Source organism: Coregonus clupeaformis, chromosome 31, assembly GCF_020615455.1.
Source record: "Coregonus clupeaformis isolate EN_2021a chromosome 31, ASM2061545v1, whole genome shotgun sequence".
NCBI lineage: Eukaryota > Metazoa > Chordata > Actinopteri > Salmoniformes > Salmonidae > Coregonus > Coregonus clupeaformis.
This window is the reverse complement of record NC_059222.1, coordinates 21,711,878-21,734,739: the sequence shown is the minus strand read 5'-3', so window position 1 is coordinate 21,734,739 and position 22,862 is coordinate 21,711,878. Positions and strand designations below refer to the sequence as shown.

The following is a 22,862-nucleotide window of genomic DNA, read 5'->3' as shown; positions in this document are numbered from 1 at the left end:
ACTAATTGAGTGTATGTAAACTTCTGACCCACTGGGAATGTGATGAAAGAAATAAAAGCTGAAATAAATAACTTTTCTCTACTATTATTCTGACATTTCACATTCTTAAAATAAAGTGGTGATCCTAACTGACCTAAGACAATTTTTACTAGGATTAATTGTCAGGAATTGTGAAAAACTGAGTTTAAACGTATTTGGCTAAGATGTATGTAAACTTCCGACTTCAACTGTATCAGAAGAAAAAAAGCTTTGTCTCAGCTTAGCAAGCTATATTTCTGTGCCCGTGCATTGCAGAGTGGGTATTATATAATAGTAGCTGGCAGGTAATAAATAGGGGGGAGAGAGAAACTCCTGATTTTTATTTTTATTCATGATTAGTAGTCGTGATAGTTGGGTAGACGTGAAGCTCACATTGGAAATGTAATTTTAGATCCAGTGTTTCCTACACAAAGAAAGGCCTGGCAACAAGTCCCCCCACCAGAACCCTTAACCTCTCTCTCCATCCCTCCCAGACACTGCACTGCTTTACTGAAACAGTATATAAACCAAAGACAGATTATGTGGGCACATTGGCTCCCTGAGTGAGCGGTTGTCACCCACTCCACTAAGCATTTATAGACGGCGACATCTTTTGGACGTCTTTTTATACTACTAATAATTTGGTCCTTTTCGGACTGGCCTTGATTTCAACGTCCAAGGACGTTGATTTTTGGTCTGGACTGGATGGCAGGAAGCTTGGCCCCAGTGATGTACTGGGCCGTACGCACTACCCTCTGTAGTGCCTTGCGGTCAGAGGCCGAGCAGTTGCCATACCAGGCGGTGATGCAACTAGTCAGGATGCTCTCGATGGTGCAGTTGTAGAGCTTTTTGAGGATCTGAGGACCCATGCCAAATCTTTTCAGTCTCCTGAGGGGGAATAGGCTTTGTCGTGCCCTCTTCACAACTGTCTTGGTGTGTTTGGACAATGTTAGTTTGTTCGTGATGTGGACACCAAGGAACTTGAAGCTCTCAACCTGTTCCACTACAGCCCCGTCGATGAGAATGGGGGCGTGCTCAGTCCTCTTTTTTTTCCTGTAGTCCACAATCATCTCCTTTGTCTTTATCCTGGCACCACACTGCCAGGTCTCTGACCTCCTCCCTATAGGCTGTCTCATCGTTGTCGGTGATCAGGCCTACCACTGTTGTGTCGTCGGCAAACTTAATGATGGTGTTGGAGCCGTGCCTGGCCATGCAGTCATGGGTGAACAGGGAGTACAGGAGGGGACTGAGCACGCACCCCTGAGGGGCCCCCGTGTTGAGTGCCTTGCGGCCTCTGACCGCAAGGCACTACAGAGGGTAGTGCGTACGGCCCAGTACATCACTGGGCCCAAGCTTCCTGCCATCCAGTCCAGACCAAAAATCAACGTCCTTGATATTTGGTCTGGACTGGACCAAATCTGAACCAATCATAGACGTCTATGTTCGGTTCAGATTTGGTCCAGACAACATTTTCTTGATATCATGTTTCTTTAGACCTGTCTAAATAAATAATGAATTTATTGTGAAGGTGTAGGCTATATTAAATGGATAAAATGTAGATGTTCCAAAGGTCTGCATTAGTGGCTTGTAGGCTATGCGTGGAAGCCAGGAGCTGCTAAATGTGTTTATTTTAATTAACGGTCAATTACAGTGAGACCGGATACAGAAGGTTGTGCGTACGGCCCAGTACATCACTGGGGCCAAGCTTCCTGCCATCCAGGACCTCTATACCAGGCGGTGTCAGAGGAAGGCCCTAAAAATGGTCAAAGACTCCAGCCACCCTAGTCATAGACTGTTCTCTCTGCTACCACACGGCAAGCAGTACTGGAGCACCAAGTCTAGTTCCAAAAGGCTTCTTAACAGCTTCTACCCCCAAGCCATAAGACTGCTGAACAGCTAATCATGGCTACCCGGACTATTTGCACCTGACGCTCCTTTTTCCTATATTAAGACTCTTAAAAAAGTATTATTGTGATATAATGAGAATGTACACACTCTGGGTCTTCCATTCCTATGGTGGTCCTCATGAGAGCCAGTTTCATCATAGCGCTTGATGGTTTTTGCGACTGCACTTGAAGAAACTTTCAAAGTTCTTGAAATGTTCCGTATTGACTGACCTTCATGTCTTAAAGTAATGATGGACTGTCGCTTCTCTTTGATTATTTGAGCTGTTCTTGCCATAATATGGACTTGGTCTTTTACCAAATAGGGCTAACTTTTAAGAAGGCACACCTGTTAATTGAAATGCATTCCAGGTGACTACCTCATGAAGCTGGTTGAGAGAATACCAAGAGTGTGCAAAGCTGTCATCAAGGCAAAGGAGGGCTATTTGAAAAATCTCAAATATAAAATATATTTTGATTTGTTTAACACTTTTTTGGTTACTACATGATTCCTTTTGTGTCATTTCATAGTTTTGATATCGTCACTATTATTCTACAATGCAGAAAATAGTAACAATTAAGAAAAACCCTTGAATGAGTATGTGTGTCCAAACGTTTGACCGGTAGTGTATGTGCTGTTGAAATTTGCCCATAAAATCAATGACAGAAAAATACATATTTTCAATGTCTGTAAATTACATATTTTCACCTTTCATTCAGCACGTAAAATGCACCTGACGTCAACGTCTGGAAAATACATCTAAAAGACGTATTTTCAACGTCAATTTGCTTACTGGGATATCTGTATTTCCATACACCACATATTTCCACTGCAATAATAACACATATAAACAGACTATACAGTTGCACAGCCCTTTATATTTTTTCATCTTCAAGATTTCAAAAAGGATTGTGGAAAAGTGGAGGCTTTCAGAAATGTTATGGAAAAAAGTACACTTGTGGTGCTTTTCCAATTAGACTTACCCCCACACCAGTGGGTCGCCACTCTTCTATGTTAATGTAGGCTCTAGTGTTATTGTGTTTCCATCAGCAGTATGACACTAAAGACTTGAGGCGAGCAGTATCAACAACCTCTGCATCATTCAAGACTGTTGCTTTGTGAGAAGGTGTTAAAGCTCACAATTAGCCATTGTTATGTCAATGCCAGTTGGAAAGTACCAGTGGCCTGGCTTTGGTCCCAAGTTAGAGCTGGTCCGCCAGAGCCATGCACGGGTGCCAGCCCGCCTAGATGGAAACAGAAAAGTCTGAGCCTTTTGGGTAAAACACTGGGTAAATCCTAATTGGAAATGCACCATTGCTAAGCTCAGTTTACATTTACAGTCAGCCAAGGATGGAAATGCATCATGCACGCATTGCAGCAAATGATGAGTAAACAGAACCTGTCATGTCACATTGCTATGGGACTGAATGGATGGGACTGCTAACACTGTTCAGTTCATCAGTACGTCACACTGCATTCTCCCCATGACTGATCAACTCTGATGTCTGGTGTTTTTTAGAAGTGCTGTCTAAGTTTTCTTCATGTTTTCATGTTGTTGTTTTTTGATGATTGCATGCACTAGATTGCAGGTGAAATCTAGCATGTTATGTTTTACAATAAACACTTGATGCCGTGGGTATCATCCCAATTTCACACTCCCAGACAGCAAGCATGGTGTGAGGGTCCCGCAGGTGAGGACATGGCCAGCCTGACTGTGTGTCACCCTCTGGTGGCAGAAATACTGCATTACCCAAGCGTGACAGCTTCAGGTCAGCATGTGCAAGACAATAAAAAGAGCATGGGCAAGCTCTCACCTTTGCACACATATACACCTGATATGATTGAACAAAAATCAGAAGTGGGTGGACAATATATGCTGAAATTTGCGTTCTCTTTTTTTACAAGGCCTAGCTCTACTAAAACACATTTTCATCAATGTGAATGTCCATTATCTAGTAAATTTGAATGAGTCACATAGTGACACATAATAACAGATGCGCAGGCGTTTTCTCATTGATACTTTTCTTGTCTCAGAATCTTTAGCAGGGAGCCCGCTCACTCATCATGTGGGTGGAAGCTGTTGTGGGGGCTGTGATCTCACAAAGGCAGCTTTCCTGCCAACCAATCCCTCCATTGCTTTTCGGACCCTAGCCCTGCCCCCTCAGCGGCCCCCTCCTCCTCTCTTCCCTATTTCCCTCTCTCCATACTCAGTTGTAGCAGGAATTTTCCACTCAGCATCAGTCAAACAATGCAGCCAGCTGTGCTGTCAATTCAAGAATATGCTCACATGTGTACGCGCATTTAGACACTTTACCTCTCTCTCATACACTCCTCCTCCCTCTCACTCGCTCTTTATCTGACACAAACACATTGCCATGCTGAACATGTAGCACCATTGTGAATTCACTTCCTGCCTGTAGGTCAACGGCACATTTGTTTGGAACCCCATCTTTTCTCTTTTTTTTTGTGCCCCATGCTCACTAATGTGGCAAAGAGCTCGGATGAAGTGACAAGAAATAAACATGGAAAAAACCCTGCATTCCATCCACTTTTTTTATGTATGAGTGCGGGGATCTTTTCCCATGACGGTTAAACAGGGGAATGTAAAAACAGACACAGGGAGATGACTGCCTGTCGCGCGCCCCCCTTCCTCCCCCGCGTTGCTTGTAAACAAGCAGGAAGGAATTTACTCTGACAGTGATACTCTCTCTCTCTCCACTCCATTCTCTCTCTCCCCCCCCCCCTTGTCACTCTCCAATTCTACTCCCTCTCCATCCCTCTCTCTCGCATACACATAGGCTAAACCCACACATCTGCACATGTATAAGTCCATTATGAAAGAGTCTCTACTCCCTCCTCAGCTCCACTCTGCCGGGACAGAACAAGACAGGGGGCTTCAGCTACACCACCCGTCCCCCCAGATCCACTTCAAAACACATAGGAATATGTAGGCTACACCACGCTGGATAAGAGAAGAGGGAAGTGGGGGATGATTATACAAGCCATTGGCTGGGACCTAAGCAGTGGGCCAGGGGGTAGAGAATTAAGGGAGATATAGGATATCCAAATCTTTAATGAAGGAGGGGAGGAAAGAGACTTTAGAAGAGGATGGGGAGCAAGTGGGTCTTTTGAAGGGAAGGAAATAGATCTCAGAGACGGCAGTGCAAAGAAAACGTTTGAAATTCAGGGCAGTTGGGTAACTCAGCATAACAAAGTAAGACAATGAAACCTGTTCAATTATCTCTAGAGTTATAAAAAGAGTGTGGCGTAAGAGAGATGATGTATTTGTGGCAACAGCTCTTCCTAGATAGCAGTGATTCAGTGCTGCTGTGTGTTCAGGGTTAGGCAGGTTGCTTTCTAAATGTAATCTGTTACAGTTACTAGTTACCTGTCCAGAATTGTAATCAGTAACATAACTTTTAGATGACCCAAACTCATTAACGTAATCTGATTACTTTCAGTTACTTTTGGATTACTTTCCCTTTAAGAGGCATTAGAAGAAGACAAAAAGGATCCATCAAATGCATTTGGTCTGTCATCATAGTGGTCTCTGACCTGTGGTCAGACTCGTTCAGGTGGAACAAACTTAAATATATGCCTTTTTTCAATGCTGAATTGAGTGTCATAATGTATTTAAAAGTGTGCCACAATTTCTGAATTGAAAAGTCATCCAAGAAGTAATCATCTAGTTTTTCAAAAGTGTCTGTAATCTGATGACAATATTTTTTACTGGTAACATAACTGATTACAGTTAAGAGTTTTTTGTAATCTGAATACAGTACATGTAACTGATCAGTTACTTCCTAACCCTGTGTGTGTTTATGAACAGGGCATAAGGCGCTTACGGCCCAGGGAGAGAGAGGATAAGTAGACAGACAGATGAGAGGAAGCAGGGGTCCTGGGACTGGGTCAATGGGTGCGGACATGCAGAGAGAGGAAGGAGAGGAGGAGGGTGGGTTATGGTGGGACATGCAGGAAGGATGCCACGTCTGTCAGGTTACATCATGCTTCCAACATCTCCCAGCCATCTATTACATAACGGAGAGGGAGAGAAAGATAGATAGAGAGAAAAAAGTACATGTCTCTTCTCTTGACTATGTAATATGTGGCTTTTTCTTGTCATCAGGGCATGAGAGGCCACAAAACCCCCCAGAACTGCTCTCAAAAACTACGATGTATGCCACATAGTTTGCTGGGTCCTGTAATTCAAGGCCATGTGTGAACTGACTAGAGCTGTGTAAAGCAAGGTGTATGAATGTCATTGTGGCAGTCAAAACATCCTGTAAACTCTACTGACTTTGTTATTATGCAGTTCTATAGAGATAGTGTCCATCTTGGGAGATATCTTAAAAACACGCCCCTTCGATACAGTTACGACTTTTTCGTAGCAGATTAGGAGGATTACGCAACAATTTAGGATAATTAGGTTAAGATTAGGATTAGCGAAAATGCTAACTTTACCTGCTACGAAAAGTCACTTGTATCGAAGTGGAGTGTTTCTAGTGAGTCCCATTTTGTGAATGGTTTTACCACCACCAGGTGACAAAATAGAAGAACTACACCACACATACTAATTTCCTGTAGAACCGGAAATGGTGTCATACTCCATCATCAAATTCCAAATATGTCTGCTGCTGTTTTCTTCTGACCACAAAACAATCTCGTGGAGAATGGCAAACATCGGAGATAACGAGCTAGAACAGCTCGAATACCTCTCGTTGGTATCCAAAGTGTGCACAGAACTCGACAACCATCTGGGGATAAGTGATAAAGATCTAGGTATGTAAAACTGAAAGTTGTGTTTTTGTTTAGCAGTTAGCAAGGTAGTTAACCAGCTAAGTTAGCTACCTGATATCCAACGATAGCTAGCTACCTACCTAACTGTCTACTTACTAGCTGGATAGTATTTTACCCAAAACGAGTCCAAGTAACTCGCTTGGCACTAACTTGTGGTTGTCTTGTTGCCGAGACAAAGTTAACAGGACGAACGTTCGCTAACTAACACAACATTGGCATATTTCGCTCTGTCTGACCTAGCAAGCTCTCAACTCAAGGCAGCATTCTGGCTTCTCACTACAGTTCTCAGGCAACATTCGATTCGCCCACGACTGCCTCATGTGAACTACAATCCCGACGCTATGTTTTAACGTTTAGAAACTAAAATAATCATTGCTTTCGAAACATATGGCCCTTAATTTTCATAAGCGATAAAGAATCCTTCAAATACAAAAATATACACTTACTGTCAGTTTTGGACAGATCCATAGACCTATGGATGACTCCATCTACGAAACGACACTTCCGGTACACTTCCAGAGTTACACTTACACCCAGGTGTTCTGCTAATGCTAGATGGCTAATTAGCGCAAGTGGTCGCCTCTTGTCTGTCTTCTGTTCTGTAAAAAAAAAAGTGCTGTAACATGGATATATGGCAGTGTGGGAACACTAACTAAAAAGGTGTGTATCAATTTAATATTTATATATATATATATATATATATATATATATATACACACTACTGTTCAAAAGTTTGGGGTCACTTAGAAATTACCTTGTTTTCGAAAGAAAATCATTTTTTGTCCATTTAAAATGACATCAAATTGATCAGAAATACAGTGTAGACATTGTTAATGGCTATTGTAGGTCAAAACAGTTGATTTTTTAAATGGAATATCTACATAGGCTACAGAGGCCCATTATCAGCAACCATCAGTCATGTGTTCCAATGGCACGTTGTGTTTGCTAATCCAAGTTTATCATTTTAAAGGCTAATTGATCATTAGAAAACCCTTTTGCAATTATGTTAGCATAGCTGAAAACTGTTGTGCTGATTAAAGAAGCAATAAAACTGGCCGCCTTGAGACTAGCTGAGTACCTGGAGCATAAGCAATTGTGGGTTTGATTACAGGCTCAAAATGGCCAGAAACAAAGAATAAATAAAATAATAATGGTCAAATATTTGTATTGCTAACCCAACATCGACCAGAGCTTGTCGTTTCCAATGGGAGCAAGTTAATCATAGTGGGCAGAGCCAAGCACGAGCTAGTGAGATCCTATTGGTGCGTTTATTTGCATATTTCTGTTTAGGGAACGCCTACCCTGATGTGTGCGTGTGCAATAACTCAATTCGCCCTAGCACTCCTAAATAATGCAATGTTTTTAAACTTTAGCAAAGGGTAAAGTCTACAAAATGCAGTCCACTCTGTTTGTTACAGATTCTAGTTTTGGAAAAAACTGTATGAAGATAAAATGTTTCATTGAGTAATTTGCACAATGTCGGCCAAATTCCATCTTCTCCCACTGCCGGCCACTTGGCTTCCTCCCATCACCATATTTGGTAGTGAGTGGAAACGCCAACTGGAAGCATCACATTTATACATCCGGTGAAATATCTGTCTCATTGTTCTATCTGTGATAAGGTCCTTATGCTTCCAATACCCTACCGCAAGTGACGCGTGTTAATGTTCTTAACAAAACTTCCCCATACAGAGGACGTATGACTCTTATGTGTAATGGAACTGAGTCATGATCTAGGGCTATGTCTGACCCTAAAGTTGGCTAGCTAGCTGGTGTGATAGCCCCGTTAGCAAGCAAACAAGGCTACACTCAAAATGTTTAGGGTTAACGTTACTTGGCTAATCAGATTAATCTTGAACTAATGTGTATGTTCTTTGCCTCACAGCCGAGTTTGTCATCAGCCTTGCTGAAAAGCAACCAACATTTGATGGCTTTAAATCACTTCTGTTGAAAAATGGCGCAGAATTCACAGTAAGTACAGACTACCTACTGTCTGCTGCTATCTACTTTAACTAGCTAGCTAGTAAGTAGCCAGCAGATCTGACCCGCTTGCGTAGCGCTGCGCTAGGGTCGTACAGACTTCCTGTGTAGATTAAGACACCGCGGAGCCGGCGCAAGATATGGCTAAAAAAAGTACCTAGATCCAGGGATGAGAAATACGGTGTACCGTTACACCGAGAAGATTGAATGACTGATAGTTTAAGTAAACTGCCATTTTCATCCTCACGCTAACTAGCAGTAGCTACAGCAGCCATTATGGAATGGCATGTCACGTTGAACAACAAAGGAGCTGATTGGCTGACACTACCATTCCAAAATGGCTGCTGTGGCTTCTGCTACCTAGCATGAGGACGAAAAGGGCAATTTTCTGGGAAAACGAGCAGTCGTTCAATCTTCTCGGTGTAACAGTTGGGATAATGGGACAAGTCGGAGTACAACACATTTCTCATCCCTGGATTGATGTAGGTTTTCCGAGACATATCTCGAGCCGGCCCCGCAGTGTCTTAATCTACACAGGAAGTCTGTCCGACCCTAGTGCAGCTGTAAGCAAGCGGGTCCGATCTGATGGCTATGTACATTTTTCTATGAACACAGCAAATTCAATTTATTTTTCCATGTTTCAGGATTCACTTGTTGGCAATTTGCTCAGACTTATTCAAACGATGCGGCCTCCACCAAAGGAATCTACAAGCAAAAGTATGTGCGCTATATTCCACCTATATCATTTGATAATTTATAATGATGTATGCTTTTCACTTACTCTATGCCAATTGCAAAGGTATGGGCTATGTACAGTGCATTCGGGAAGTATTCAGACCTCTTGACTTTTTCCACATTTTATTACATTACAGACTTATTTAAATTTTTTACTTAACTTTTTTATATTTTCTTAAAATTGCATTGTTGGTTAAGGGCTTGTAAGTAAGCGTTTCACTGTAAGGTCTACATCTGTTGTATTCGGCGCATGTGGCAAATTAAATTTGATTATTCTAAAATGGATTCAATTAATTTTTACTCATCAATCTACACAATACCCCATAATGACAAAGCGAAAAACAGGTTTAGAAATTTTTGCAAATGTATTAAAAATGAAAAACATACCTTAATTACATAAGTATTCAGACACTTTGCTATGAGACTTGAAATTGAGCTCAGTTGCATCCTGTTTCCATTGATCATCCTTGATGTTTCTGCAACTTGATTTGAGTCTACCTGTGGTAAATACACTTGATTGGACATGATTTGGAAAGGCACACACCTGTCTGTATAAGGTCCCACAGTTGACAGTGCATGTCAAAGCAAAAACCAAGACATGAGGTCGAAGGAATTCTCCGTAGAGCTCCAAGACAGGATTGTGTCGATGCACGGAGCTGAGGAAGGGTGCCAAAAACAAATTCTGCAGCATTGAAGGTCATTCTTAAATGGAAGAAGTTTGGAACCACAAATACTCTTTCTAGAGCTGGCCGCCCGGCCAAACTGAGCAATCGGGGGAGAAGGGCCTTGGTCAGGGAGGTGACCAAGAACTCAATGGTCACTGACAGAGCTCCAGAGTTCCTCTGTGGAGATGGGAGAACATTCCAGAAGGACAACCATCTCTGCAGCACTCCACCAATCAGGCCTTTATGGTAGAGTGGCCAGACGGAAACCACTCCTCAGTAAAAGGCACATGACAGCCCATTGGAGTTTGCCAAAAGGCACCTAAAGGACTCTCAGAGAAAGTGAGAAACAAGATTATCTGGTCTGATGAAACCAATATTGAACTCTTTGACCTGAATGCCAAGCATCACATCTGGAGGAAACCTGGCACCATCCCTATGGTTTAGCATGGTGGTGGCAGCATCATGCTGTGGGGATGTCTTTCATCGGCAGGGACTGGGAAAATAGTCAGGATCGAGGGAAAGATGAACGGAGCAAAGTACAGAGATCAATGATGAAAACTTGTTCCAGAGCGCTCAGCACCTCATACTGGGGCGACGGTTCACCTTCCAACAGGACAACGACCCTAAGCACACAGCCAAGACAGTGGCTTCGGGACAAGTCTCTGAATATCCTTGAGTGGCCGAGCCCGGACTTGAACGCAATCTAACATCTCTGGAGAGACCTGAAAATAGCTGTGCAGCAATGCTCCCCATCCAACCTGACAGAGCTTGAGAGGATCTGCAGAGAAGAATTGGAGAAACTCCGCAAATACAGGTGTGCCAAGCTTGTAGCGTCATACCCAAGAAGTCTCGAGGCTGTAATCGCTGTCAAAGGTGCTTCAACAAAGTACTGAGTAAAGGGTCTGAATACTTATGTAATTGTGATATTTCCATTTTTTAAAATATTTATATTTGCTTTGTCATTATGGGGTATTGTGTGTAGTTTGAGGGGAGGGGGGGACCAATTTAATCCATTTTAGAATAAGGCTGTAACGTTACAAAATGTGGAAAAAGTAAACGGGTCCGAATACTTTCCGAATGCACTGTATATGCTATTGTTACTATGTTGTAGACTTGCTGAGTTGCTGACTCTTTACTCTATGATTCTAGCCTTTGAGCCTATGGTCAAGCAGAAGAGTGAGAAGGACAAACTGAAGGAGTTGTTTCCAGCATTATGCAGGCCAGACGATCCTGCTCCCATGGTAAGTCTTTGTGTTATAACTTAGTTAATTTGCAGGTGAAATATACAGTATAGGCTATACTTTGGTTGACTGCGTGACCTACTGACATTTGCTCTACCATTTCTGACCCCCCCCAGGCCATACTAGATGAAGACGATGTGAAGATTGCAGACGCCGCCATGAAGGAGTTGGAGATGTTCATGCCCAGTGTGAGTAGATCAGACTCAAAGAGCAAGAGCAGGTAAAGAGATTTCACCTATTAAACTCTTATTGGCTTCAAGTGTACATTTTGCTCAGTTACATAGATTGGAGCTCATAAATTGCATTCCTCAGGTCGGACAAAAAGAGGCGGCACAGCAGAAGTCGGAGCCGAGACAGGGACAGGAGGAGGCGTCATCGTTCTCGGTCCCGCTCACGCTCTAGATCTCGCTCTAGGGAACGTGATCGTCAGAGAGACAGAGACCGTGAGAGGGACCGCGACCGTGGTAAGAAACGTGCATCTCGCTGGAGTGAGCGCAGTCGCACCCCCAGCCCCCACAGAGACCGAGACAGGGACCCAAAGGAAGGCTCTGACCGGTGGAAGGACAAACACGTGGACCGCCCTCCACCAGAGGAGCCTACTGTGGGAGACATCTTCAATGGCAAAATCACTAGCATCATGCAGTTTGGCTGCTTCGTGCAACTGGAGGGGCTGAGGTCAGTAAAGGAGTTGTGTTAATGCTAAGCCAAAAGTCATTAGTTCAATAGTAAAGAACTTGTTTCGCGTTTGAGTGGCCAATGTTGAAAGCCTTATCTGTTTTGCATTGTAGGAAACGCTGGGAGGGGTTGGTGCACATCTCTGAGCTACGCAGAGAGGGACGCGTTGCCAATGTGGCTGATGTGGTCCAGAAAGGTCAAAAGGTCAAGATCAAGGTGCTGTCCTTCACTGGCTCCAAGACCAGTCTCAGCATGAAGGTGAGTGTATTCTACCATATTGAGCCAAAGTGCCTTCAGAAAGTATTCGTACCCCTTGACAAAATGTTGTTACAGCCCGAATTCAAAATTGATTAAATATTTTTAAAAAACCCATCTACACACAATACCCAATAAACTTGTTTTTAGAAATTTTAGCAAATGTATAAAATGAAATTCTGAAATATCTCATTTCCATAAGTATTCACATCCCTGAGTTAATACTTTTGTAGAAGCACCTTTGGTGGCGATGACAGCTTTGAGTCGTCTTGGGTATGTCTATCAGCTTTGCACATCTGGATTTGGGGATTTTCTCTCATTCTTCCTTGTAGATTTTCTCAAGCTCTGTTAAGTTACAATAGATGGTGAGTGGCGGTGAACAGTGATCTTCAAGTCTTTCCACAGATTTTCAATAGGATTCAAGTTGGCTTTGGCAGGACCACTCAGACTTTCACATCTCTTGTTCTGAAGCCATTCCAGCGTTGCTTTGGCTGTATGCTTGGGGTCATTGTCATGTTGGAACATAAATCTTCACCCCAGTCTAAGTTCATTTACACTCTGAAGCAGGTTCTCATCAAGGATTTGCCTGTATTTGGTGCCGTTCATTGTTCTCTCTATCCTTACCAGTCTCCCAGTCCCTGCCGGTTAAAAAGCATCCCCATAGCATGATGCTGCCACCACCATGGTAGGGATGGTGTTAGGTGGGTGATGAGCTGTGCCTGGTTTTCTCCAGACATAGTGCATTTCATTCAGGCCAAAGAGTTCAATTTTTTTGTCCCATCAGACCAGAATCTTTTTCACATGCCTTTTTGCAAACGCCAGGTGTGATGTCGTGTGCCTTTTTCTCAGGAGTGGCTTCTGTCTGGCCACTCCCATAAATCCCAAATTGGTTAAGTGCTGTAGAGACTGTTGTCCTTCTGGCATGTTCTCCCATCTCAGCTAAGAAACTCTGTAGTTGTGTCAGTGGTCATTGGGTTCTTTGTCACCTCCCTGACCAAGTTCTTTCTTGCCCGTTTGGTCGGACGGCCAGCTCTAGGCAGAGTCTGGGTAGTTCCATATTTTTTCAATTTCCCAATGATGGAGACCACTGTGGGGTTTCTGTTACATTTGTTTAATTATTGGAGCGGCTCGCCTCGCGGATATTTATTTTCATTTCGGCAGTAAGAACAAGCAGTTCACTCTGATTTCGCTGTCATGCAGCCTCTGAGTGCCACTGCCATAGAGGAAAAATGGAGCACAGTGACAGTCATGCTTGTTCCTTTTACGTGAAACTGAAAACCATTCAAAAGTTATGCCCAATATTACTGGAGCTACCTTCTGCCCTTTCTACCGCTATTAGCGCACATTTTATCATTTTATAAACCATCTAGCGGGCTGCTCGTTGTTGGACCTTGTTTAGTCATGTTAACTGGCTAGCTAGATAACAACATTGTACCTTGGCTATGCACAAATTTGGATGGCACTGGGAAAAACAGAAAAGGGATATATATATATATATATAGCCTACTCAAAGAGATGCTTCAAAGGTAGAATGCATATGCCTAATCAAAGTAATTCTAAGCTGAATCAATTTTTCTGGTGTTCCTTAAATTCAGTTTGGTGCCTAACTGTTGGGAGGGGAGGGGAGGGGGGTGAGAGATGTGTAAAGTTGTCTGACGAGTAGACTAAAGATGGTTTCATATAGGCCTAGTGTGTTTTCCCCTTACTGCCACAATGAAAATGCAGATCATTATGCATTTACAGTACCAGTCAAAAGTTTGGACACACCTACTCATTCAAGGGTTTTTCTTAATTTTTACTATTTTCTACATTGTAGAATGGTAGTGAAAACATAAAAACTATGAAATAACACATGGAATCATGTAGTAACCCAAAAAGTGTTAAACAAATCCAAATATATTTTATATTTGAGTTTCTTCAAAGTAGCCAAATCAAATTTTATTTGCCACATGCGCCGAATACAACAGGTGTAGACATTACCGTGAAATGCTTACTTACAGCCCTTAACCAACAATGCATTTATTTTTTAATAAAAAAGTGTTGAGAGAAAAAAGAGCAGAAGTAAAATAAAATAACAGTAGGGAGGCTATATACAGGGGGGTACCGGTGTGGGGGCATCAGGTAGTTGAGGTAATATGTGGGTAGAGTTAAAGTGACTATGCATAAATAATTAACAGAGAAGCAGCAGCGTAAAAAGGTGGGGGTGGGGGGGGCAGTGCAAATAGTCCGGGTAGCCATGATTAGCTGTTCAGGAGTCTTATGGCTTGGGGGTAGAAGCTGTTGAGAAGCCTTTTGGACCTAGACTTGGCACTCCGGTACCGCTTGCCGTGCGGTAGCAGAGAGAACAGTCTATGACTAGGGTGGCTGGAGTCTTTGACAAAATGTAGGGCCTTCCTCTGACAACGCCTGGTATAGAGGTCCTGGATGGCAGGAAGCTTGGCCCCAGTTATGTACTGGGCCGTACGCACTACCCTCTGTAGTGCCTTGCAGTCGGAGGCCGAGCAGTTGCCATACCAGGCGGTGATGCAACCAGTCAGGATGCTCTTGATGGTGCAGCTGTAGAACTTTTTGAGGATCTGAGGACCCATGCCAAATCTTTTCAGTCTCCTGAGGGAATAGGCTTTGTCGTGCCCTCTTCACGAATGTCTTGATGTGTTTGGACCATGTTAGTTTGTTGGTGATGTGGACACCAAGGAACTTGAAGCTCTCAACCTGTTCCACTACAGCCCCGTCAATGAGAATGTGGGCGTGCTCAGTCCTCCTTTTTTACTGTAGTCCACAATCATCTCCTTTGTCTTGGTCTTGTTGAGGGAGAGGTTGTTCTCCTGGCACCACACGGCCAGGTCTCTGACCACCTCCCTATAGGCTCTCATCATAGTCGGTGATCAGGCCTACCACTGTTGTGTCGTCGGCAATCTTAATGATGGTGTTTGAGTTGTGCCTGGCCATGCAGTCATGGGTGAACAGGGAGTACAGGAGGGGACTGAGCACGCACCCCTGAAGGGCCCCCTGTGTTGAGGATCAGTGTGGCAGATGTGTTGTTACCTACCCTTACCACCTGGGGGTGGCCCGTCAGGAAGTCCAGGATCCAGTTGCAGAGGGAGGGGTTTAGTCCCAGGATCCTTAGCTTAGTGATGAGCTTTGTGGGCACTATGGTGTTGAACGCTGAGCTGTAGTCAATGAATAGCATTCTCACGTAGGTGTTCCTCTTGTCCAGGTGGGAAAGGGCAGTGTGGAGTGCAATAGAGATTGCATCATCTGTGGATCTGTTGGGGCGGTATGCAAATTGGAGTGGGTCTAGTGTTTCTGGGATAATGGTGTTGATGTGAGCCATGACCAGTCTTTCAAAGCACTTCATGGCTACAGACGTCAGTGCTACGGGTCGGTAGTCATTTAGGCAGGTTACCCTGTGGTATCACGATACTACTTGGTATCACATCGTTAGTAAAATGTTGGTATTGTGACAAACCCACTCGAGAATAGGCACATTTTCTTGCAGTTTACACTGAAAAATGTCACCTTTTTGGGCACTCACCAGTTGCATCCCTGTAACCATGTGGGTAAAAATATGGGCATTTAAAGTACTTTTCCTGTTGAATAAACAATATCCCAAGTTTAAAAACAGTAAAGTACACACACTAAATGGGAAAAAATTTTTGGAGCTATATATATGTATGTATGTATGTATGTGTGTGAGTATTTATTTTGATAACTGCATACTTCAAGAAGTTGGTTTGATGAAATTTGTGATGCCATCGGCCTCCCCCTTGCTTGAGGAACAAAAGAGAAAAGGCCCACCCCACACTTGTGCTATGTCATGACTTACCTGGACCTCCAATTGATGTAACTTTTTGTTAAGAAATGAGCTGTTAAATTAGGTGAAAAGGAGGCTGGAGTGCCACTTTAAATTTGGAAGACTTTGGAACTTTTGGAAAGCACTATGAAAGACATTTTAATTATTACTGAAACATTGGCTCTCCTCTTGGTTGCCAGGATGTAGACCAGGAAACTGGGGAGGACCTGAACCCCAACAGGAGGAGGAACCAGGGCCCGGATGGTGAGGAGGAGAAAATCATGAGGAACCCCGACCGCCCAACCAACCTCAACCTGGGCCACGCCCCTGAGTTGGAGGATGACACACTGGAGCGCAAGAGACTGACCAAGATATCAGACCCCGAGAAGTGGGAGATCAAACAGGTATGTGCATACAGGGTTTTATCAAGACCTCTTGGCTGTTATTAATGTGATTTTGATCTAATAATGCTATTTTGATCTAATAATGCTTCTTTCCTCAGATGATTGCTGCTAATGTTCTTTCTAAAGAGGAGTTCCCTGACTTTGATGAGGAGACCGGTATCCTCCCCAAAGTAGATGACGAAGAAGGTAAAACATGACTTATGTTATTGTGTATTCTACAACGGGTTGGTCAAAACAAGCATTGTGATTTGGTTGAGACATGTTCTAAGCCATACTAAATAAAACGGTTTAGTACGGGTAAGTCTATGATGCAAACATGGGCATCTCCTTTTCTGTTCCATCTGAGAAATCCCTGAGCATCCACTGTCCTGTCAGCCAATTCATTAACTTGATCTCCACTGTAAAAAGCATGTAGACATTATTTCCCCTTGCTTCTAGCCTAACATTTGGTTTGCAATAACGGGGATTTGTACAAACATTGCTGTCAGTCTTGACATTTGCAACATTGTATCAATATTGAAATTCGATCTCAACTGTTCTATTGAGAATGAACATGTCAGGACGAGACGGGCATATTTTCTCAGCCATTCAAAATCATGAATCAGCATAATTTATATATATATATATGGAAATGTCACTAGAAAAACAGGTCAAACTAAATGAAATGCAGCTACTTTGCTGTTATTCTAGCTGCACGGTTTAACGTGATAGTCGTAGTTGGCTAGCTAGCAAGCAAGGGATAATAGCGTTGCCAGCCAGCATGGCAACGGAACATTTAGAATGAACGACTGGGTCGCGTCCATAGATATAGAACAAAAAGACTTCACGACAGGGTCGCATCTCTGGCAACCTAACCGATTTGAAAATAATAACTTTTTTTATTTAATTGGTAACCAGTTGTAGAAAAGCAATTGTACACTCAAGGTTGTGAAAAACTACTTTTTTAGCACGGTTGTGCTGATCTACGGTGCTCGGCTCCGCCTTGTACCTATGACCGCAGCACATCCGTGCTAAAAGAGTAGTTTAGCACGCCCTCTCGTGTACATTTGCTGTATAGAAAACCACTGTCAGTTTAGATTCACATCAATGTATTGGATACTGATTTGCCCCATGTCTTTCTTTCAGATGAGGACCTGGAGATTGAGCTGGTGGAGGAGGAGCCTCCGTTCCTGAGAGGACACACTAAACAGAGTATGGACATGAGCCCTGTCAAGATTGTTAAGGTATGTTTCCATGTCCTCTTGATCACCCTACTTTCAAGGCAATTTTGTTTGACTGTTTTCGTCCTGTTTAGTAGTGTGAACAAATGCAGCTTACTCTGTTTCCCTCTGTCAGAATCCAGACGGCTCGTTGTCCCAGGCAGCCATGATGCAGAGTGCTTTGGCTAAGGAGAGGAGGGAGGTGAAGCAGTGTCAGCGAGAGGCCGAGATGGACTCTATCCCCATGGGCCTGAACAAACACTGGGTAGACCCCCTGCCTGACGGTAAGTCCGTATGGAAGCACACAGTAATCCAAAACACAGTCCTGTCTGAGCCACTACATCAGACTTCCTCCAGTGTAGCAGCAGCCCTCAGGGTTAGCAGGACTGGAGATGGTTATCTGGTTTCCTTTAGCATCCTAACAGGCCGGATAGAGTGTGCTGTGTCCTCCATGGGTGTAAAGGTTCCTGCCAGGGCCCTAGACTCGGGCTGGCTCACCAGTCATCTGAAGGGGTGGAGGTAAAATATCATGCCAGTTCATCTCAATTAAAGACACTTCACTCTTACACAGTTGATGGAAGGCAGATTGCAGCCAACATGAGAGGAATCGGCATGATGCCAACTGACATCCCGGAGTGGAAGAAACATGCCTTTGGGGGCAACAAGGCCTCTTATGGCAAGAAGACAGCGATGTCCATCCTGGAGCAGAGAGAGAGCCTGCCCATCTACAAGCTCAAAGAGCAGCTCATACAGGTTTGTGTGCAAAAGTTTGCAAATTATATCTCGCTAGTTATTTCTACTTCAACATCAAACGTTTTGATAATTTATGGCATAAGATTTTGCTGACATCTCTGCTTCTCTATTACAGGCTGTCCATGATAACCAGATCCTGATTGTTATTGGCGAGACTGGCTCTGGGAAAACTACCCAGATCACCCAGTACCTGGCCGAGGCGGGCTACACCACTCGGGGGAAGATCGGCTGCACTCAGCCCCGTCGTGTGGCAGCCATGTCTGTGGCCAAGAGAGTCTCTGAAGAGTACGGTTGCTGTCTGGGCCAGGAGGTGAGTGATCTGTCCACACTGCATATATCTTAACACGTGACCACGAGACAATGTCGAAATGTATCTGATCGTAAAAAAATCTCAAATGTCTGGTCCTAGTGATTTCTAACTTCTGTCTTCGTTCTTCCACACCAGGTGGGCTACACCATCCGTTTTGAGGACTGCACCAGCCCTGAGACGGTGATCAAGTACATGACAGACGGTATGTTGCTGAGAGAGTGTTTGATAGATCCGGACCTTGGCCAGTACGCCATCATCATGTTGGATGAGGCCCACGAGAGGACCATTCATACTGACGTACTCTTCGGTCTGCTCAAGAAGGTATACCAGGGTCTTGTTTCCCCTTGACAGCAGGGTCTAAACAGCTCTAATATTTTGAAGGAAAGTTTTGTCTTAAGCTAACTCTTTCTCTTCCTCTCCCTGTTTCAGACGGTGCAGAAACGCACAGACATGAAGCTGATTGTCACTTCAGCCACACTAGATGCCGTCAAGTTCTCGCAGTACTTCTACGAAGCACCCATCTTTACCATCCCAGGACGTACCTATCCAGTGGAGGTGCTCTACACCAAAGAGCCTGAGACAGACTACCTGGACGCTAGTCTCATCACCGTCATGCAGATCCACCTGACCGAGCCCCCAGGTACGGTTTTTACAAAGTTCATATCCAGTCTATAGTCAAACTGTAATTCATAGTCATTGACCTAAATCATTGCATGAATGAAAATCCATTGCTATAAAATGTCAGTTTGAGATTCAACCTTGATTGTAAAGAGTTATCAACCTTTAAGTCCTCGCTCTCTCTCCTTCTTTGCAGGTGATGTCCTGGTGTTTCTGACGGGTCAGGAAGAAATTGACACAGCTTGTGAGATCTTGTATGAACGGATGAAGTCTCTGGGACCTGAAGTGCCTGAACTCATCATTCTACCTGTCTACTCTGCACTGCCAAGCGAGATGCAGACCCGTATCTTTGACCCTGCTCCCCCCGGCAGCAGAAAGGTTGTCATTGCCACTAACATTGCTGAGACGTCTCTGACCATTGACGGTATCTACTATGTGGTGGACCCAGGGTTTGTGAAGCAAAAGGTGTACAACTCCAAGACTGGTATTGACCAGCTGGTGGTGACCCCCATTTCACAGGTAGGCTGGTTAATTACTATTTATATTCTAAATGTACCCAAATTGTAACCCTGCTGTCTCTCTCAAGCCCTTTGCATACCATGCAATTAGAATTTGGGATGCTAAGGGCTTCAATGTAACTTCTGTTAGGCCCAAGCCAAGCAGCGGGCTGGAAGAGCTGGAAGAACTGGCCCAGGGAAGACCTACAGGCTGTACACAGAGAGAGCCTACAGAGACGAGATGCTCACCACCAACGTGCCCGAGATCCAGAGAACTAACTTGGCCAGCACTGTGCTGTCCCTCAAGGTATGCACACAGTAACAAAAGTGGCTAAACCTTGTTTCCCTGCACATGCATCTGTGGTATATACTTGTCTGCTCAGACCTACTCCTCCTGTGTCATCCCCTGACTTTCCTTTCTCCTTATTCCTTCAGGCCATGGGCATCAATGACCTGCTATCGTTTGACTTCATGGACGCTCCACCCATGGAGACGCTGATCACAGCTATGGAGCAGCTCTACACTCTAGGGTCTCTGGACGATGAAGGGTTGCTCACTCGCCTAGGACGCAGGGTAAGCATTTATATAAAAAAAAAGGAGTATTGTTAAAAAAGGAAAAAGTGAGGATTCATTACCAACTAATTAATTATTTCCATCTCTCTGTCAGATGGCTGAGTTCCCTCTGGAGCCCATGCTGTGTAAGATGCTGATCATGTCCGTCCATCTGGGCTGCAGTGAGGAGATGCTCACCATCGTCTCAATGCTGTCTGTGCAGAACGTCTTCTACAGGCCCAAGGTACAGAAAATCACAAGACCCATAAACACTGAAATAGGGTTGGATCACTCCTCTGGGAATCCTAATTAGATTTTTATTTTTATTTATTTTTTGTAGCAAGGTTGAATGTTGTGTTGAGGTTTACCATTATAGGTGGAGACCTCAATGAGGCAGTTATATGGTGTGCCATTGTTGATAATTTGATGGCTAACAGTCCTTTTATTCTCTGTCTCTCAGGACAAGCAAGCCCTGGCTGACCAGAAGAAGGCCAAGTTCCACCAGGCTGAGGGAGACCACCTTACTCTGCTGGCTGTCTATAACTCCTGGAAGAACAACAAGTTCTCCAACCCCTGGTGCTACGAGAACTTCATACAGGCCCGCTCCTTGCGCAGAGCCCAGGACATCCGCAAACAGATGCTGGGTATCATGGACAGGTAGGTTCCACTATCCATTTGATGATGAAGGTAATTGTATATCTGGTAAAGAAACCTCACTTGCATGAAATCTTCTCACACAAATCCAAACCCTTTGACCTCTTTTCAGACATAAACTGGATGTGGTGACTTGTGGAAAGGCCACAGTGCGTGTACAGAAGGCCATCTGCAGTGGTTTCTTCCGGAACGCAGCCAAAAAGGATCCCCAGGAGGGCTACCGTACCCTCATTGACCAGCAGGTGGTGTACATACACCCCTCCAGTGCCCTGTTCAACCGCCAGCCTGAGTGGTGAGTCAACGCTCCTTACATGATTACCATGGGGACTAAAGGATTAGTCACTAGTTTACATTGAATGTCAACTGTTACTGAGCCATCCTGGAAATCCTTTTCCTTTTGCCTGATCCTCTTATTCCTCTCTCTCCACAGGGTGGTGTACCATGAGCTGGTGCTGACTACTAAGGAGTACATGCGGGAGGTGACCACCATTGACCCACGCTGGCTGGTAGAGTTCTCGCCTGCCTTTTTTAAAGTGTCTGACCCCACACGCCTCAGCAAACAGAAGAAGCAGCAGCGCCTCGAGCCACTCTACAATCGTTACGAAGAGCCCAACGCTTGGAGAATCTCCCGCGCCTTTCGGCGGCGCTAGAATGTGTATCGTGTATCTCTACACAGAAAGAGAGGGACACACTCTTATATCAGCTGGTTGAGAAATACCATGGAGAGACATTGTCTGCCAACAGGCCTTGCTAGCTGTTAGCTGTAACATGCTATTGATAAAGCTGGGTCATTATCTACTTGTTTTGGATGTGTAAAGTATGTGTTTTATGTGTGCTCCGCTGTCTTCTTTTAACTGCTATTCTATCATTTTGAGCTGAGGTACTGGTAGGCCCAATTCTCTCTCTCTTGACCTGTGTAGAAGTCGACTAGTAAAGTGAGACGATTTAAGGGGTCAGGTCATTGCTCCCCTGTCCTACAGGCTTGTTTGGGGAACATGAATAAATGTCTCATCCCCTGAGGAGAATCAATCTCCTATTTGAGTATCATGGACAACGAAACATATGTTTGTTTTACTTGAATGTCACATCACATCTGACCTGTGTGTGTGAACTTCCGAAAATGATAAATTGAATAGGAAGGGGACTGGGCAGTAATTTAAAGTCGGTGAATGTAATTGCTTTAAGAGCACAGTGCTCTGAGACAGTTTGTCTTTTATAGTAGGCCATATGTTATACAATGAAGGGAAATACCAGGATGGAACTTCATACTTGCATTGTCTTTGGTTTAGCTTTGAGGGATTGCTTTACTGTGCTAGTGTAATCCTAACATTTTCCTGCACTCATTAAATATTGTATGCGCTCTCTTACTTTGTTGCCAATGTTTAATTTAGAAATGTTTTATTGGCAGCCACACTCGTGTAGGAGTTTAAATGGTCAAATGGGCAATGAGTTTACCCCCACCTGGTGACTAATAAAATCATTACACACAGAACCCGGAAATGTGGTCAAAGTTCATAACGTAACGTGTGTTGCCAATGCCTACGTTTTCTGAAAACAAAATAAACGCCGTGGAGAATGGCAGACTTCGGAGTTGAGGAGCTTAAACGGCTTGAATACCTGTCTTTGGTGTCCAAAGTGTGTACAGAACTTGACAACCATCTTGGGATATGCGAGAAAGATCTTGGCAAGTTGAATCGGCATACACTACTTTTATTCCAAATGTGGGGTGACAATCTTACTAACGTTAGCTTGCTGCTAAGCTAGCTAGCTTAGCTACCTTTGGTTTTAGCTAGCTAACATTAAGAATTGTACTCCAGTGTTTGACAACAAAG

At 43.9% G+C, this 22,862-nt stretch overlaps 2 protein-coding genes across 2 annotated transcripts in view; both read left to right on the top strand.

The window, feature by feature from the left end:
* The first annotated feature begins 6,505 nt into the window (after nt 1-6,505).
* On the top strand, nt 6,506-22,522 carry LOC121547290 (ATP-dependent RNA helicase DHX8-like). The gene is made up of 22 exons (XM_041858470.1): nt 6,506-6,681; nt 8,585-8,670; nt 9,324-9,396; nt 11,229-11,320; nt 11,437-11,540; nt 11,633-11,995; nt 12,109-12,253; nt 16,244-16,447; nt 16,546-16,633; nt 17,573-17,670; nt 17,783-17,930; nt 18,218-18,399; nt 18,515-18,709; nt 18,845-19,030; nt 19,139-19,349; nt 19,524-19,846; nt 19,976-20,131; nt 20,260-20,397; nt 20,492-20,620; nt 20,837-21,033; nt 21,143-21,322; nt 21,461-22,522. The coding sequence occupies exons 1-22, from the start codon at nt 6,573-6,575 to the stop codon at nt 21,678-21,680; spliced, it is 3,627 nt and encodes a 1,208-aa protein (XP_041714404.1). The 5' UTR covers nt 6,506-6,572; the 3' UTR covers nt 21,681-22,522.
* Nucleotides 22,519-22,862, top strand: part of LOC121547291 (ATP-dependent RNA helicase DHX8) — a 28,539-nt gene continuing 28,195 nt past the window's right edge. Inside the window, exon 1 of the mRNA XM_041858471.2 lies at nt 22,519-22,714. Coding sequence (XP_041714405.1) covers nt 22,606-22,714 — 109 coding nt within the window. The 5' untranslated portion in view covers nt 22,519-22,605. The remainder of the gene's footprint in view (nt 22,715-22,862) is intronic.